Genomic DNA, 20,165 nt, shown 5'->3' on the forward strand with positions numbered 1-20,165 from the left:
GGGGGTGAATAATTCTGACTTCAGCTGTTTATATATAATTTTTTAAAGTACACATTTTGGGCCAGTGATCTGCAGTTTGTTTGTTTTTTGTTAGATGAGTTGATCAGTTCTGTCTTTTGGACTGACTAATGTATCTGCACAAAAGTATTACTGTAAACGTCCTGAAGAAGATATGAATGTAAAAGAGAGATCTGTGAACCCAGTGCTGCTGAACATTCTTCACACACTCAAATTCTTCGAAAATAATTGATTCTTCACATTTGGTTAAAATAAAGTGACAAACAAACACACTTCACTAAACACTTTGATGGCTTTATTTACAGGGAATGCACAGCGCACGGTCTACTGAAGGAAACCTGTTGCAAACATAGTAGATGAAGCGTGTGTGTGTGTGTGTGTGTGTGTGTGTGTGTGTTTCTCTTTTTAATCCAGTGATATATTGCAGTTGAAAACTTGGGGAATATTAAAAAAAAAAAAAAAAAAATTACAAGGGGGCGAATAATTCTGACTTCAACTATACACACACACACACACACATATATATGTATATATAAAGAGAACATCTAAGAAAATAAATATATAAAAGGATATTTCTTTTCTTTCCTAATAGAAAACAATCAGTCTTTTCGCAGTAACTGTTTCAGCGCTATAAATATAAATAATGTGTTTTTATTTCCTCTCATCACTTGCAGACGTACTGGTCCACGATGCTGGAGCAGCGTTTGCAGCGCACGTAGCAGCACCAGTGGAACTTGCAGTGGCATCTCTCCACCAGCTCCGCTTTGTACTGGTCGTACCCGCGTCCGCAGCACATGAGCGCGCAGCCGTCCATTCCCTCAGACGTCTTATTGCAGAGCCGCCCCTGCGTGCCCAGAGAGCCAGAGCTGCTGTTCCGGATGCAGTAATCCGGGCTGGGCTGCAGGTACAGCAGGTCCTGGCCTGACGGAGGGCTGAATTTGGAGTGCATCTGCACCAGTTTCCCACGCCCGTTCATCCTCATGGCGGCGGCGCTGTCGTATTTCTCCTTCAAAACGTCGCCTACTTTGCGGAAATCAGCGAGCTGGAGCCAGCAGGTCTTCAGACTGCAGGAGCCGGACACACCGTGACACTTACACGACACGTCAGCCAGATCTGACACTATCTGTGTGCACAAGAGAGAGTGTCTGTTAGCTGGAGAGAGGATCATGGGAAAAATACTAAACAGAGATGGAATCTAGGGAATCAAGATTATTAATTCATTCATTCCTTTTCCTTCGGCTTAGTCTTTGATTTATCAGGGGACACCGCAGTGGAATGAACCACCAACTATTCCAGCATGTTTTACACTGCGGATGCCCTTCCAGCTGCAACCCAGCACTGGGAAACACCCATAGACACTCATTCACACACACATATATACTACGGTAAGTTTAGTTGATCAGTTCCCCTATAGCACATGTGTTTGGACTGAAACCGGAGCACCTGGAGGAAACCCACACTAACACGGTGGAGAACATGCAAACTCCATATAGAAACAACAACTGACCCAGCCGGGACTTGAACCAGGGACCTTCTTGCTGTGAGGTGACAGTGCTAACCACTGAGCCACACTAATGATGGCTGCAGTTCTTTTAATAGCCACAAGGGGGAGACATAAACCAAAATACTGAGGAATTGCTTTAAATGCACACATCCCTTGTAATTTCACTTTCAACTTCAGGAGAGTGTCGGTTAGCTGGAGAGAGGAAACATACTACACAGTGCTGGAATTTAGGAAAATGTAGATATGTATTCTAACTTGGGTGGCTTCAGATAATCATGACAGCTGCAGTTCCTTTAATAACCACAAGGGGGAACCAAAACCAAAATACAGAGGCAGGTTTTAAAATGCATCCATGGCTTTTACTTGTCCACAGATCGCCGACCTTGGTGGTACATACCAGGGACCTCACTCTTCAGTTTGCTTTTCAGTATGCTTTTAACATCAAGAGAGAGAGACTGTCGACTGAAGAAAGAATCATGGGGAATGTACTACACAGCTGGAATCTGGGGAATCGAGATTATTGTACAACATGCAGTTGCTTTAATAGCCACAGGGGGGAGATACAAACCAAAATACAGAGGCACTGTTTTAAATGCACGCATGCCTTTTACTTTCACTTTCAGCTGGGGGTAGAGAATCATGAGTGAAATACTACTCAGAGCTAGATTCTAGGAAATTGCGATTATTAAATAGCCATTTGGCGACGCAGTGGCGCAGTAGGTCACCAGGGGTCGCTGGTTCTAGCCTCGGTGTTTCTGTGTGGAGTTTGCATGTTTTCCCTGTGTTCGCATGGGTTTCCTCCAGGTCATGAGACATGTGGTACAGGTGAATTGGGTAGGCTAAATTGTCCGTAGTGTATGTGTGTGTGGATGGATGTTTCCCAGAGATGGGTTGCGGCTGGAAGGGCATCCGCTGCGTAAAAACGTGCTGGATAAGTTGACGGTTCATTCCGCTGTGGCGACCCCGGATTAATAAAGGGACTAAGCCGACAAGAAAATGAATGAATGAATAAATAAGCATCTGATCTGGGTTATTTATTTGAACTGCGGTTGTTTTCAGACAACCATGATGGCTGCAGTTCCTTTGATAGCCACAAGGGACACTCAAATACAGAGGAATTGCTTCAAATGCATGCATCCCTTTTACTTTCACTTTCAACTGTCAGCTGGAGAGAGAGTAGTTGGTAAAACAGTACAAAGGGCTGGAATTTAGGGAATTGCGGATATTTATTCAAACCGCGGTTAGAATAAATAATCGTGATGGTAGCAGTTTCTTTAAAAGCCACAAACCAAAATGCAGAGGAAGTGTTGCAAATGCATGCATGCCTTTTACTTTCACTTTCAAACTGGCAGTGACTTTGAGAGAGAGATTTGTTTGTTTTTATTTGCTTGCGCTATAAATAAGGTCAGCACAGTGGTTAGAACTGAGTTAGAAACTTGCTGAGTCCCGGCTGGGTCAGTTGGTGTTTCTGTGTGGAGTTTGCATGTTCTCTTCGTGTTGGCCTGGGTTTCCTCCAGGTGCTCTGTTTTCCCCCACAGTCCAAACACATGCGCTATAGGGGAATTGATGAACTAAATTGGCCTAGTCAGGGCTTAATTTGTGACATAACAATCCGGATCCGGCACCTCTAAAACCTGTTCCGGCACCTCATTTTACTGCTCCTTCTCCTCACACCCGCCACTCCCCGCTCTTCACTTTTATCCACGACTTCCCAACCCTCTTCACTTTCGTCCACGATCCCCCTACCCCCCGGCCCCACTCTTCACTTTCATACGTGGGGTTAGGTGTGCGCATTAAATAACTGCATGCAGCTAGGTTTACAACTACACCCACACTCCTCACCCTGCGTCCGGCCTCGTTGTTATGCAGGTTCATCATCTGCCGGGCGCTCTCCGCGGAGCCCTTGCTGAACGTTTTCTCTCGCTCGCGGGCATCCACGAACTCTCTGCTGAAGCGGTAGCCGTAGTTGAGGTTGTCTCCGCAGCCGCCCCATAGCCAGTCACGAGGCAGGTCTTTGGGTCTGGAGGCTCTGCTGCAGCCACAGCTGGACAGCGCCCCCTCTCTGCAGGCACGGCTCACTGCATGCAGGACTCCTGCTGCACTGATGGCGAAGGCGAATGCTGACTCTCTGCTGCCTGACAAGAGGAAAAACAACAGGAGCATTAGCTGAGCAGCCCACACACACACATATATATATATATATATATATATATACACACACACTTAGCGGCCACTTTATTAGGTACACCTGTCCAAGTGCTCGTTAAAAAAAAAAGTCTAATCAGCCAATCACATGGCAGCAGCTCACTGCATTTGGGCATGTACACATGGTCAAGAGGATCTGCTGCAGTTCACAGCGAGCATCAGAATGGGGAAGAAAGGGGATTTAAGTGACTTTGAACGTGGCATGGTTGTTGCTGCAAGACGGGCTGCTCTGAGTATTTCAGAAACTGCTGATCTACTGGGATTTTCACGCACAACCATCTCTAGGGTTTACAGAGAATGCTCCGACAAAGAGGAAATATCCAGTGAGCGGCAGTTCTGTGAGCGCAAATGCCTTGTTGATGAGGCCAGAGGTCAGAGGAGAATGGCCAGACTGGTTCCAGCTGATAGAAAGGCAACAGTAACTCAAATAAGCACTCGTTACAACCGAGCTCTGCAGAAGAGCATCTCTGAACACACAACACGTCCAACCTTGAGGCGGATGGGCTACAGCAGCAGAAGAGCACACCGGGTGCCGCTCCTGTCAGCTAAGAACAGGAAACTGAGGCTACAATTCACACAGACTCACCAAAACTGGACAATAGAAGATTGGAGAAACGTTGCTGCTCTGATGAGTCTCCATTTCTGCTGACACATTCGGATGCTCGGCTCACAATTTGGCCTGAACAACATGAAAGCATGGATCATCCTGCCTTGTATCAGCGGTTCAGGCTGGTGGTGGTGGTGTAATGGTGTGGGGGAGATTTTCTTTGGGTCCATTAGTACCAATTGAGCATCAACGCCACAGCCTACCTGAGTATTGCTGCTGACCATGTCCATCCCTTTATGAGCACAGTGTCTCCATCTTCTGATGGCTACTTCCAGCAGGATAACGCAGCATGTCATAAAGCTCAATCATCTCAGACTGGTGAACATGACGATGAGTTCACTGTACTCAAATGGCCTCCACGGTCACCAGAGCTCAATCCAATAGAGCAGCTTTGGGATGTGGTGGAACGGGAGATTGGCATCATGGATGTGCAGCCGACAAATCTGCAGCGACTGTGTGATGCTATCATGACAATATGGAGCAAAATCTCTGAGGAATATTTCCAGTAGCTTGTTAAATCTACAACATGAAGGGGAATAAGGCAGTTCTGAAGGAAAAAGGGGTCCAACCCAGTACTAGTAACGTGTGCTTAATAAAGTGGCCGGCAAGTGCACATATACAGTTGAAGTCAGAATTTTTAGCCCCCCTGTATAAATTTCCCCCAATTTCTGTTTAGCGAAAAAGGTTTAAAACCTTGACTTTCTCAAACTGCAGTACACCTTGAGAGCCGTTATTATCCCATGCCTAGTAGGGAATAGTGAATGAGTGTATTCCGTATCCAGCACGTGTTTTTGCGGCGTACATACCGATGTGCATGACTCTGCCCAGCACTGTGGAGTTGTCGACGGTGCTGCAGTTCCAGCGGTGGTGGCGGAACTGGTGCTGGCACTCCCTGATGCCCGTCTTTGCCCCTTCTCCGATGTACTGCATGTGGTCCTGGTAGAGCTGGCAGAGCTTCTTCTGGCCCTTGGAGAGTCCAGATAACTGACTGCACAGCGGCTGACCACCGATCACATACACTTCAGGAATCAGCAGAGGATTCATCGCCAGAGACCTGCACACACAGACTCACACATTGGCTTCCATGGTTTGTTAATTGCTATATACACTTTTCTAAATATGTGGAATATCTTTTGTCCCTACCCAAAAGATCCCAAAAGATCTGGCAAATAAAGCTCACTTACCTAATATGTACAGTGAACTTGCCCACATGAAAAAATACTATAGTAATTTATAGCAAATACTGCAGTGTTTTTGAACCATTCTACAATTAGGTACATACATTAATCTGTTGTGGTGATTATACAGTTGCTATAGTGACAACAACTATAGTAATTGATCTGTTGTGGCGATTCAGCAGTTGCTATAGTAACACAACGACTATAGTAATATATCTGTTGTGGTGATTCTACAGTTGCTATGGCAACACAACAATTATATTAATTAATCTGTTGTGGCGATTCAGCAGTTGCCATGGTAACACATCAACTATATTAATTGAACTGTTGATGATGCTACAGTTGCTATAGTAACACAACAACTATACTAACTGATCTGTTGTTGCGATTCTACTGTTGCTATGGTAAAACAAAACCTATAGTAATTTATCTGTTGTGGTGATTTTACAGTCGCTATGGTAACACAACAACTATATTAGCTGATCTGTTGTTGCGATTCTACAGTTGCTATGGTAAAACAAAACCTATAGTAATTTATCTGTTGTGGTGATTTTACAGTCGCTATGGTAACACAACAACTATATTAACTGATCTGTTGTTGCGATTCTACAGTTGCTATGGTAAAACAAAACCTATAGTAATTTATCTGTTGTGGTGATTTTACAGTCGCTATGGTAACACAACAACTATATTAACTGATCTGTTGTTGCGATTCTACAGTTGCTATGGTAGCACAACAACTATACTAACTGATCTGTTGTTGCAATTACACAGTTGCTATGGTAACACAACAGCTATAGTAAATGATCTGTAGTTGCGATTCTACAGTTGCTATGGTAACACAAACACTATAGCCATTGTTCTGTAGTGGTGATTCTACGGTTGTTATGGTAACACAACAACAATAGTAATATAAACAAATACTGTAGTTGTTCTATACAGCAATAGGGTATATTATACTACAATACACCACAGTTTACTGTAGTAAAAACTTAAGTATACTAGAGTATATATAACATGTGACCAGTTCACTAGAGGTAATACTACAGTAAGCTGGAGCATTCATTAATAGTTGTAAATACTGTAATATATACAGTATACTACTCTTTACTATAGTATGGTTAAAAACTACAGCATTTACTATAAATGACCATAGTATTTTTCACGGAGGTGTAACAAAAATGAAGATGAAAAATACAGTTACACACTGACTGAATGAAGCAGGTTTAAACGTGTTCGAATCATCACGTACCACCATGAGTTTGCGTCCACGATCTCCAGCATGAAGAAGACACAGAAGGTGATGATGATGAAGAGCAGTGTGTGTGGAGTGTCTTTGACTCCAGAGCTCGTCCACTTCAGCTTCAGCAGCATCATAACCTGAAGAAACACCATGCAGAGTCAGCAAAACTCACACAGAGTCCTGCCACGCCCCCGTGTGGATGACATCTGAACAGCAGCCACAGCTGAGAATTGCAGGTAACTTTACACCACAAGAGAACATACTATAGTAAAGTGTTGGATCCTATTGCATAGAGCAGGGGTGCCCAAACTTAGTCCTGGAGAGCCGGTGTCCTGCTTATTTTAGTTCCAATTCCAATTTAACACACCTGAACCAGCTAATCAAGCTCTTTCTAGGAATGCTAGAAACTTCCAGGCAGATGTGTTGAAGGAAGTTGGAGCTAAACTATGCAGGGCACCGACCCTCAAGGACTGAGTTTGGGCACCCCTGGCGTAAGGTATTTACTTCATCTTTCAGCTGCATACTAGGGTATTTACTATAGTGAATTAATGACTTGTTGTCAGATTATAGTAGTTACTTTATCTATTCAATATTTACTGTATCTATTCAATAGTTCTTTGTTCTATTTAATGTATCCTCCATACTATAGTAAGAACTGTGGTAATGTTGAATTTATTAGTAATAATTAACATTAAAAATTATTATATTAATGGGGTTTCGCCCTTTGATTAAAGTTGTCAAAAAAGCTTTCTTTTTAGTAAAATATTTATTATATATTGATTTTATTTATATTAATTATATATTACATTTTAGAAGTTCTATAAAAATTTAATTTTATAAATAATATTAAATATGATTTTTTTTTTTTTGCATGTTACCATGGTTAGCATTTTGCCATTGTTTGTTGCACCTGGCTTCTAAGCTTATATTATTATTATTATTATTCATATTATTATTAAAACCTTATTATTATTATTATTATTAATATTTTTCAATTATCATTATTATTAATATTATTATAGAACATTATTATTATTAATAATAATAATAATAATGGTATTATAAAATATTATTATTATTCATAATATTATTACTAATATTAAAGCATTCTTATTATTATTAACACTAATATTATTATGAAAGCCTTATTATTATTATTTTATTATTATCAAAACATTATTATTATTAGTAGTATTATTAAAACCTTGTTATTATTATTATTATTAAAACCTTATTATTATTATTATTATTATTATTATTATTATTATTATTATTATGAGTAGTATTATTAAAACTTTATTATTATTTTTTATTATTAATACTATTATTATAAAACCTTTTTAATATTATTAATAATAGCAATATTATTAAAGCCTTTATTATTATTATTATTATTATTATTATTATTAATTTTATTATTAAAGCCTTAATATTATTATTATTATTATTATTATTATTATTATTATTATTATTAACTGTTTGATTTATTTATTGAATTATCCTTTTTCCCCCTATGGATTTTTTCTGAATTTAAGTTTGCTATTTAAATAATAAACAAGTGAAATAGAGGCAAAAATAAGTCATTCTACTGCGTTAAATCACTGGACTATAAGAAAAAACCACATGAAATGCATCCAGGCAATAGTACTTCCTGAACAAATGACATTTATAACCCGGTTCCTTTCAGAGAATGAGAAATAAACAACAGAACAGCTGTGTGCTCCTGTAGCTCTTCTTAAAGCAAGCTCTAACATGTAAAGCACTGACTGTACTGTATGTGTGTGTGCAACCTTCTGTAGAGCAGATTCACTGCAGAATTCATCAACACCAGCAAACACTGATTCACTAATCCCCCCAAAATCACACATACATTAATATAAACTCACTGCGCATTAAATTAATCCAACAGCCCTGCAATTAAAAAAAATAGTTTAAATAAGTAGGACAGGGTCTCATTGGAAATACCCGCTTTAATGATCAACCAAACATACCTCATTATACGTTTAGACTGCAGTTTGTAGGTAAAATGAACACTAGGGGACAGTATGATGACAACAAATTTAGTTCCTGTTCACACTAATGATATTACCAGGCACATAGCATCAACAAATAAATAATTCTTTCCATGCATTTCTTTGCACAAGACCAAATAAACACCACAAAACAACTTGATGTTTATGATTTGTAACAAATATGTTTGTGTGACCTATTCATCTATTTTAGAAGGACAACTTTTCTGGCATGGTCAGTTTGATTGGCAGTTCATTTTTTATGATGTCAGTGGACAAAAGAGATGAAGCAATGTAAAATCAAGGTAAAACTGTATAATGTTTAACGCAGTGTGTAGATAGCGCCCTCTAGTGGACTTGTCATTTCTATCATGCAATGAAACCTACTAGTGTAAACACAGTGGTGTAAACGCAGTCTATGTATTTCAGCTTCAAGACATATTGTAGACAGCGTCCTCTAGTGGATTTGTCATCTGAAATGTACAACCAAACGCACCCTAAGTAACCTATTTCATATTTGAAAAATGAATACAGCGCCCTCTAGTGGATTTGCCATTTGAAACCTACAAAAAATATAACTTAAGTGTCGTATTTCAGATTCAAAACAATGAATACAGCGCCCTCTAGTGGATTTGTCATCTGAAACGTGCACCAAAACTCATCCCAAGTAATGTATTTCACTCATAAAAAGTAGACAGCGCCCTCTAGTGGACTTGTCATCTGAAATATGCATCAAAACATAACCAAAGTAACTTATTTTAATTTGTATTGCAACATTATATTTATATTGCAACATGCTGTCACGACTTGCTGATGTTATAATGCTTTACAGTGTTAATGTTAAATGTAGATGCAGATATATAGATAGATAGATAGATAGATAGATAGATAGATAGATAGATAGATAGATAGATAGATAGATAGATAGATAGATAGATAGATAGATAGATAGAAATTCCCATATAAAAAAAAACCTTAGTAATTTTTAATTTATAGTAAACAATAGCATTTTCGATCATTTCAAGCACTTGAATTCATATATTGTGGTGAATCTACAGTTTAATTTAATTCTTTAAATTGACTATATAGCATATTATACTAAAATACAGCACACTTTACTTCAGTAAAGTACTTGAATTCATATTGTAGTAATTTTATAGTACCTATGGTGCCCCAAGAACTATATTAATATGAATATAATTACCTTCAATAAGCCATAGGGTACATTATACTACAATACACTACAGTTTACTGTAGTAAAACTAAAGTATGAGTAGTTTATCAGTTCACTATACAGTATGCTGGAGCATTCGTTATGAAAGAGGTGTGAAATCTGCGATATAAAGTGTAATACACTTTATTAAAGAGGGTTTAAGGCTCAAAAACACTATAGTATTTACTATAAATTACTAAATGATACCATAAACAGATAATAAATAAAACTTACAAGACTCTCCTAACTGATGTCTGTTCAAGTCGGCAGAAATTCAGATGATCAGATCGCGTTTACTCCAGTTGTATCCGTGTCAGGGGAAATATCCGGTTAGTTATTAGCATAAATGACGACTCATTTAAACAAAACGCAATCCCAGTGAGTGAATCTGACAGACAAATCCTGGAGTTGATGTGGCTGCTTGTCAGAATTCTCTCCCTAAAATCCATACAAACAAAACGCTTGAAAAGGTAAATCCAACAAGCTCAGGTAACTTCTCCACAGGTATTCCAGCGGTCGCGATCTCTTCATCAGCGATCAATGTTAATATATCGGACTGTTAGAGATGGTGATGTTGATGGTGGATGTCCAGTGTCTGCTGTCTTCAAGTGTCCTCCAGCTCTGATGTTTTAGATCATCTGCAATCTGGAGTTGTTCGTCTCTTCTTCAGACTCCGCCTCACAGGAGAACTCCCATTTGAGAAAATACTATAGTACTTTTGACTAATTTATCATTGTTCGAGTCACCTTTATTTAAAGTAAACACGTGTGTTAGCTACTTGATGAGGAAACTTGATGTTTTATTTGATTTTGAGATTAACATGAGTTTAAGATTGTAATATTTTAGTATTTACTCAAGTTTATCAGTTTACTAATAGATTACTAATTAGTACTAGACTGTTGTAAGATGTGGTAAATATAAAAATATAAAACAACGATATCCATTAATTTAATTGACTAATGTTTGAGTCACATTTATAGAAAATTATTCATTCATTCAATGAATGAACCACCAACTTATCCAGCATGTTTTATGCAGCGAATGCCCTTCCAGCTGCAACCCATCACTGGGAAACACCCATACACATTCATTCACACACATACACAGCAGACAATTTAGCCTGCCTAATTCACCTGTACCGCATGTTTTTGTTTTGTTTTTTGGACTGTGGAGGAAACCGGGGCACCCGGAGGAAACCCACGCCAACACGGGGAGAACATGCAAACTCCACACAGAAACACCAACTGACCCAGCCGGGACTCAAACCAGAGACCTTCTTGCTGTGTGGCCACAGTGCTAACCACTGAGCCACCGTGCCGCCCATAACGTTTTTTTGTGAGAAGTTCAAATGTGCATAAAAAAAACACACACACACAAAAACACATACGCAATTAATAGTGAGATCCAACACTACTTAAAAGTGAAAAACTCTCACTACCTAAAGTGCACTTCAAGTCCTACTGAGGAAAGGAAGTGTTTTTCATTTTATGGCATGCTTGTTTGTAATTTCCCAGTGGCAGTGAGCCAGATCAGCATTTGAAAGCACTCGCACAACCAGCTTCAGAATAAGCTCCCTCCATTAGCGCTGTTTTGAAGACATTTTTCTCGTATGTCCTCATGTCGTTTGTGGCTGTTTGAAACACAGTGATGTACGAGAGACATTGCTGGAATGCAGAGCTGCCACATCATGAGAAACACTATGATTTATAGTGGCTAAATATTGTGTTATTGAGCCAGATACTATAGTAAAGTGCATTATACTGTATACTCAGAGGTTCTCAATCTCGGTCCTGGAGGTCTGGTGTCCTGCAGATTTTCGCTTTAACCCCAATCAGACACACCTGGGCTAGCTACTCAAGCTCTTACTAGGCTTTCTAGAAACATCCTTGCAGGTGTGTTGAGGCAAGTTAGAGCTCAAATCTTCCGACACCGGCCCTCCAGGACCGAGATGGAGAACCCCTGCTGCATATCTACAACACTTTGGTAATAATTACTCTAGGATATTAACTATAGTGAACTGATAATAAATACTCTAGAATACTTTAGATTTTACTACGGTAAACTGTGGTGTTGTGTAGTATAATATACCCTACAGATGTACAAAACTACTGTATTGGGTCATTTGTTTATATTCAATTACTATAGTCTGGGGAGTGGCACAGCATTTTCAAACAGGAAAAAGTTACTGTTGTCCAGGCCACATTTGATGCCATCTTGGGGCGATCAGTAAATGAAGAGGGTTGGTGTGGGAAGCGGGGATGGGTGGTGGGTAGAGGGGATCGGTAAGCGGGGAGAGTTGGGCAGCGATTGATGAGACTGGGGGGGGGGGGGGGGGTTGATGGTGGATGGGGTGGGGGAGGTTGGTGTTCGGTGTTCAGTCACAGTGACAGGCCAGATTGACCGTCCCTCCCGGTCCTCCTTACCGCCAGTCTGCCCCTGACTACAGTTGTTGTGTTACCATAGCAACTATAGAATCACCACAACAAACCAGTTACAATAGTTCTTGTGTTACCATAGCAACTGTAGAATGGACACAACAGATCAATTACTATAGTTGTTGTGTTACCATAGCAACTGTAGAATCACCACAACAGACGATTTACTATAGTTGTTGTGTTACCATAGCAACTGTAGAATCACCACAACAGACGATTTACTATAGTTGTTGTGTTACCATAGCAACTATTCACCTTATTATTCGTCGACAAGCGGGCGCAGCCATTTGAATGTTTTTTGCTCGAGACTTCCGGTCTCATTCACTTCAATTCATTTTTAGACATTAAAAACTGCTCGTTCTGCTGTTTGATGTTGCAAACTGATATTTTCTTATTGCATTATTCTACTTGGTCTGTATAGTCATGCAAACATTTGTTTTTAGAGCAAGTAGTTTGACCGTTCTAGTCCTGACCGTTCTAGTCCTAGTCATTTCTCCATTGACGACTGAATGGGAAGTTCTAAAACAATTGCAAAAACAGGCGCACTTCCGCATTTTTGAATAAAGTCAATAGAATCACCACAACAGACCAGTTACTATAGTTGTTGTGTTACCATAGCAACTGTAGAATCACCACAACAGACCAGTTACTATAGTTGTTGTGTTACCATAGCAACTGTAGAATCACCACAATAGATTCATTCACGTACTGCTATGGATATCTACACATCAAAATAAGATATAATGTATAATATAATATAATATAATATAATATAATATAATATAATATAATATAATATAATATAATAAAATATATGTATAATAATATAAAGAATGTAAAAGATCTAAAATAACAGGAGGGGATGGCCTAAAGCTGTCTGTGTTGTGATTGGTGGTAAATGTTGATCATATTTATTCAACGCTGTCTAATGGCTTTAAATCTGGCTCTTGGCTGAAGTAACTGTTTAAAGTAAGAGAGCATTTCCCAAAAGCATCGTAAAACTGAAGTAGATTATGAAGACCGTCGGCACTCACAGTGCTGCTGGGAAATGATGCTCTACAGCACATGCGGGCTTCAGTTTGAGCTATTTTAATACTAATGATATTCAACATATAAAGCAAAATGGAAACATTACACAGATATTTTGTCCATCTCCTATACTGAAATCTGATATATGGCAATATACAAACTACTGTGCATAAAGTTGAAGTCAAAATTATTAGCAATCCTGGGAAATTTGCAAATATTTCCCAAAGTGTTGCTTAACTGAGAGATGATCTCAATGCATTTCTAATCATAATAGTTTTAAAAGCTCATAATAACAAAAATCTTTTCTCTTTGCCATGATGACAGCACAAAATATTAGATAAGATATTCTTCAAGATACACTTGTGACAGTGCTCTTAAATGTGCATTGTGATGCATTCAGACTGTTGGTAATGCATGTAAAGGCTTCACAAGGGTAATTAGGGTAAAGTTAGGGTAATTAGGCAAGTCATTGTATAACAGTGGTTTGTTTTGCAGACAATCCAACACTAATATTGCTGAAGGGACGAATAATATTGACCTTAAAATGAGTTTAAAACAATTAAAAACTGCTTTATTCATTATAAAGTGGAGTTTAGTATTAATTCAAGAGGAGCATGTGCTCATGATTGACCCAGCTGCCCCACATTACCTAACCACAAAGGATTCCAACACACTATATATATATTCTCATTTCCTTTCTACAACTATCTTCGTCTGGAAGAAACCCCCCTTCTCCCTTTCTTTATCCAGAATGGGCGGCACGGTGGCCCAGCGACTAGCATTATTGCCTCACAGCAAGAATACCAATGGCGCCGGGTCCTCACTGGGCCATCTGGTATTTCTGTGCGGAGTTTGCATGTTCTCCCCGTGTCCGCGTGGGTTTCCCCCAGGATCCCGGGTTTATTCCCACTATCCAAATATGCTCTATATTTAGAACTAAAATTTTCTAAATGTCTTACTCTCAGGAAGTTCACCTTAGCCTCAGCAGCAGGGGAGTTTCGAAAATGACCTGAGCTCAATCTCCCCTCGCCCTGTGGAAGGGAGGGAGCCCTGGGCCCGAGGACAAGCTATATATACTGCAAATCATAAGTGTGAACTCTGGAAGATTACGTTGGATTTTGGTAAGTTAACTCCACAACCTAAAATCAACCACAGATCAACGTCTACTGCTGTTTTACTGGATGTCTCGACGTCATTTGACGTTGACATTGGATTTTGCTCCCTGGACGTCGCAACCAAAATATAACCAAATACCTGCATGACGTTGTGTGCCTGCTGAAGACTTTCTCCAGAAGAAAAAATATTATAGGAAATACTGTGAAAAATTCCTGAATCTGTTCAAAATCATCTGGGAGATATTTGATGAACAAAATAACCTTCACAGGAAAGTTAATACTTTTCTCTGATAACTGTATATACTTAATTATGCATTGATTTTATTATTCATTTATTTATGTGCAGGCTTGGTCCTGCATACTCCAGAGGTTTTCCATGCTGTAATTCTTCTGGTTGCTCACTGAACACAACAGAAGAGTTATGACTGCACTCAGTGGAACTCGTAAGTATTAAAACGACAGCTCTATTAAAACTAAACCAGGGGGGTCGCACCGTAAATATTTATCATTCATCCCTCTTTCTCCTGATCCTTATCCACTTCATCGCATTTGCACAAATTCACCAGCTTCCGCGGTACGTCAACATAAAGGCAAACTCTACTAAATCCGCATTTGAAGAGAGAGAAATCTTTATTTTCGACAACAGATCAGCCTTTCAGCGTCACTAATGAAGCTCGCCTCAGATAAAAGTGCGCTTAAGGACGAAATGAAGGCAGCTTTGCAGGATAGAAAGTCTTTTGTTTGTAATCCTGAAAAGTCCCTGAGAAATGAACATGCCTCGACCTACAGCAGACACACCTGCACACACTTCATATAAATCACACACACACACACACACGCACACACACACACACACACACACACACACACACACACACACACACGCTTTTATCCTCTCTATTTCATTTTTTAAAAGCTACATTATTCATGCTGATGTTTATGCTTTGTCTAAATCTCTCTTAAAAGACTGAACAGCTTTGCTCATTGCTGTTTGGAGATAAAAAAAATAATAAATATCTACTTTAACCTCAGAGTTATTCGACACAGGCTCACTCTGAAAGCGTAGCCCTATATACATTTCTGGAGATCCTGAATTATGTATCCAGAGCTACGTCTGGCTGCATTTCGTTATTAAAACGAACGCTACGAGGTGATATGACGCCTTCCCTTTTCATGCTTCCCAGCTGGCCGCTTACCTCCGTGTGGATGGCTTGACCACTCTTACCAGTTTGTCCAGTGGTTCGCCATGTATGTCAGTGGACTTGAGATGCAGAGCGGAGTGGACGATGACGACAGAGTTTGAGTCTGGTGAAGAACGGTTCCAGAACAGGTAAAACAGAAGCCAAAAAATAAAATAAACAAGTAAATAACACGCTCTCAGATATAAAGGTACAGGAGCTGTCACTGGGGCAGTACCAGGGCTTAATTTGTGCTGTAACTCGCCAAATCTAGATCCGGCACCTCTGAAATCTGATCCGGCACCTCATTTTACAGATCGCTCTCCACTTTCGTGCACGACACCTTTCCATCTTCTGGTAACATGCTGGATTCATTACCCCGTTCTCTTCCGGGACCACGCAATTCACTAATTAAGCACTGGGCAGTATCTTTACAAAAGGTACAAATTTGTACAACCCAGGCTCATTCTGAAAACGTAGTCCCACGGACATTTCTGGAGACAGCGGGATGTACGTATGGCTGCATTTATTTTTTTTCAAGTGAACGCTACGGGACGATGTGACTCTTTTCCCTTTCGAACTTGCCGGCCGACCGCTTACCTCCGTGTGGAGAGCTTTCCCGCTGCAACTCGTTTGTCCACTCAGCTCATTGTGTACGTCGGCAGACTTGAGATGCAGAGAGGAGTTGACCACGGCGATCGGTTCTAAGTCCGGGGAAGAGCGGTTACAGAAATCAGGTAAGACAAAAACAGAACCAATAAAATAAAACGAACGAGTTTCATAACAGGGTGAGAATGTGGTGAACTCCAAAAACGTGGTTAAAAAAAAAAATCAGACGAGGGCTTTTCTTTTTTTTAGACGGGTTTAGGGATGTGAGCGGGCGGGCGGGTCAATCGGTAAAATTGGTTGGGTTTAGGGAAGGAGGAGGGCGGGTCAGCCGATTGGCCAGTCACGCAGTCAATCATCCGGTCAGTCAGACAGTGGCCTCTGGTGGCTTCACGCGAGAACAGCGCAGGCGCGAACGGCACTCGCAAGAGACATTTGAAATGCGAAAAAGCGCACTCAGCAGCCTCTCGCGGATTCACAAAAACAAAAACTGCAGCCGTACGTACCTCCCGGGACATATTTTGCGGTCTCTAGTAACGTCCTTGGGACTACGTTTTCAGAATGAGCCTGGGATGAATTTGTGCCTGAAGGGTTCATAATGGGCCTTTTCCACTGAGTGGTACGGTACGGTTCAAAAGGCGTACCTAACAAAACCGTACTGTACCAGTTTTTCGGCACCCTTTGCAAAGGGTACCCAGGGTACTAAAAGGCGGAGCTAGCCTCGCAGCTGAACGCTATTGGTTTACAGAGATACATCACTCATTCGCACAACAAGCCAGAATAAAAACAAAGGAAGCGCCATGTTTTAAATACACAGCCGAGAGATTCGTTCATTCATTTTCATGTCGGCTTACTCCCTTTATTAATCCGGGGTCGCCACAGCGGAATGAACCGCCATTTTATCCAGCAAGTTTTTACGCAGCGGATGCCCTTCCAGCCGCAACCCATCTCTAGGAAACATTCACACACACACATCCACACACACACTCATACACCACAGACAATTTAGCCTACCCAATTCACCTGTAGCGCATGTGTTTGGACTGTGGGGGAAACCGGAGCACCCGGAGGAAACCCACGCGAAGGCAGGGAAAACATGCAAACTCCACACAGAAACGCCAACTGAGCCGAGGTTCGACCCAGTGACCTTCTTGCTGTGAGGCGACATCACTACCTACTGCGCCACTCCCTCGCCCAGCTGAGAAATTACACCATAATAATATATGCATATATACGAGCCCGTCTAAAAGTGCGAGCGGTTTCACTTTGTCCCGAGAGCTTGTGAACACGTTTAAAATAATATTTGAAAATACAAATCAACAGAACAAAACCAAGATATGATCACAAACTGAGCTGCTGCGATCAATATACTTTAGCTGTTTTATTTTCAGTCATTTATAAAGAGCACACACACACACACACACACTGACAGTAATGGGTAACTTACTGTACGTTGTTATCCCACATAGCAAAATTCCTCGGGCCCAGCTCTGGCCCACACAATCAGGTTTTGCTTGGCCCACATGCCGCAGTGAATTACGGTACATGACTGGACCAAATCTGGCTTCCAGACAAGGGCCAAACACAGACCATATCTGGGCCAAGTCTCAGCCAAGTTAATAACTCATAACTGGGCCTGATCTGGGCCAGATAGGTTGGTGTGTCACGATTGCAATGACATTGATAAACCCATGGAGTGATGTGTTTAGGCACACTATGGGCACGCTTTTTCTCAAAGTGACCTGATTGGTAGAATTTTTTTTTCTTTACTCAAAAATGATTTTAGTGTATTTTAAATGTGGGTCAAGACTGGCCAAACTCACATGGCCCACTTTCAAATTTTTACATCTGGGCCAAATACTACGTTTTTCATCTGGCCCAAATCTTGTGTGCCGCCTTAAAAACGGTGCCACCTCTGCCAAACCCGGGCCATGTTTGGCCCACATGCTGTATGCCAGTGCCGGATGAATGCCTGCTGTGCCAGCTTTATGCCAAATCTGGGCCCGAAATTCTTTGCTACTAGGGATGGGTCAATGATGCTAATATTCAGCACAAATCCATCAGTTTCCCCTTTCTGGCTGCTCTTTCTATGAATGAACTATGTAAAAGCACTGTCATGCGTGTTTCCTTGTCGGTTAGTAACGCTATATTTCATTGCACACCAATTAATCTGTCAGGCTTATTGGCTAAAAATAGAGAAATGACGGTTTCATTTATTTATTATTATTATTGTGTCCATAAAGGCAGCCGATGGTGCTGGTGGTCAGGTACAGATCTGTCTGGCCGCTAATGAACACCTGAGATCTGCAGGTGTTAATGATAGGCCGCGGTGTCGTCTTTAACACCAGTGACACACAGAGCTCAGGAGTGGATGTGTCTGGACCTGCAGATCCGCCTCTTTTTCCCAGCATTCCCAGCCTCTAGTTCTGAACACAACAGGAAATGAGGAAATTAGGGAGCGCCTGAAGGGTGCTCCTCACAAAGCAAACAAACAACAACAATAAAAGTCATGATGACAATAATAAATTCTCCCGTAATAAACGTTTACTTCTCTCTCTGTTGACTCGTTTTTGCGATTGTTTTAGTGCTTCCGATTCAGTTTCCTATGGGAGACATGACCAGGAATATCAAACGTCAGTTAACTACTCGCTCTATAAACAAGTGTGTTCATGACTACACATGAAAAGAAGCGCTTTATAATATAGACACATCAGATTGCATCATCAAGCAGCAGAGCGAGCTGTTTTTAACATGATTAATTAATCGAGAGCGGAGGTTTCGAGCCAGAACGTTTCTAATGTCTGCAGCCGCTCGTACATGAAGAATAAGCTCAATTCATATTTCATTGTTGTACCTGAGGTTCATATACATATCTCTTGTCGGCTTAGTCCCTTTATTAATTAGTGGTCGCCACAGCGGAATGAACCGCCAACTCAGCCAGCATATGTTTTACGCAGTGGATGTTCTTCTAGCTGCATGCTTGCATTCACACACACACACACTCATACACTACGGCCAATTTAGTTCATCAGCTGGAAGGGCATCCGCTGTGTAAAACATGCTGGAATAGTTGCCGGTTCATTCCGCTGTGGCAACCCCTTATGAATAAAGGGATCAATTCCCCTATAGAACATGCAAACTCCACACAGAAACACCAACTGACCCAACCGGGAGTCGAACCAGCAACCTTCTTGCAGTGAGGCGACAGTGTTATCCTCTGCGCCACCACGCCGCCCTGCTTGGGAGACACTTGTTCATGTTAGCTCACATGGCATTAACTAATGATAACATTAATTTGGATGATAATAATGCATGAGTAAAGTTTGAACCATGAATAATAAATGCATGTATTGTTCATGTTAATGAATGCATTGACTGATGTAACCTTAATGTAAAGTGTGACCCATACAGCGCAGTAATGGTAAAGATGTCTGTGTGTTCGGCTCATCTGTGTTTAGTTTAATTGTCTCCATACCAGCTGAAAAACACTCACAAACAAGCCGTAAAGCTCCGAATCCTCAGCGGGAGAGCTCAGATAATCATTAACAGCTGACATCGGACTGAAACACGCTCACACACCTTACTGAGGTGACGATAGTGTGATGAAAACATGTAAAACCGCACAGAAACACACACACAAAGAGGATCCTTACAGCCTGATCTCACGAGAAAACGTAAGTATTTTACGTTTTGCCAGTTTAGTGGCTAATTCATACGAGTTCAGTCGTACGAAATTGTCCGATTTTAAAAAGGAGGCGTGGCACCTAACCCCACCCCTAACCCAACCGTCATTAGGGGGGTGAGCAAATCGTACTAAATTGAACG

General features: G+C 40.8%; 1 protein-coding gene across 2 annotated transcripts; it reads right to left on the bottom strand.

Annotated features, from left to right (window-relative positions):
* Nucleotides 1-291: 291 nt before the first annotated feature.
* On the bottom strand, nucleotides 292-10,404 carry wnt5a (wingless-type MMTV integration site family, member 5a). Of its 2 annotated transcripts, NM_001079834.1 has the most exon segments (5): nucleotides 683-1,141; nucleotides 3,365-3,657; nucleotides 5,141-5,388; nucleotides 6,765-6,892; nucleotides 10,212-10,404. In NM_001079834.1, coding segments are annotated over 4 exon segments (1,125 nt in total). In that variant the 5' UTR covers nucleotides 6,890-6,892; nucleotides 10,212-10,404.
* Nucleotides 10,405-20,165: the final 9,761 nt, after the last annotated feature.

This window comes from Danio rerio, chromosome 8 (assembly GCF_049306965.1).
Source record: "Danio rerio strain Tuebingen ecotype United States chromosome 8, GRCz12tu, whole genome shotgun sequence".
Lineage (NCBI taxonomy): Eukaryota > Metazoa > Chordata > Actinopteri > Cypriniformes > Danionidae > Danio > Danio rerio.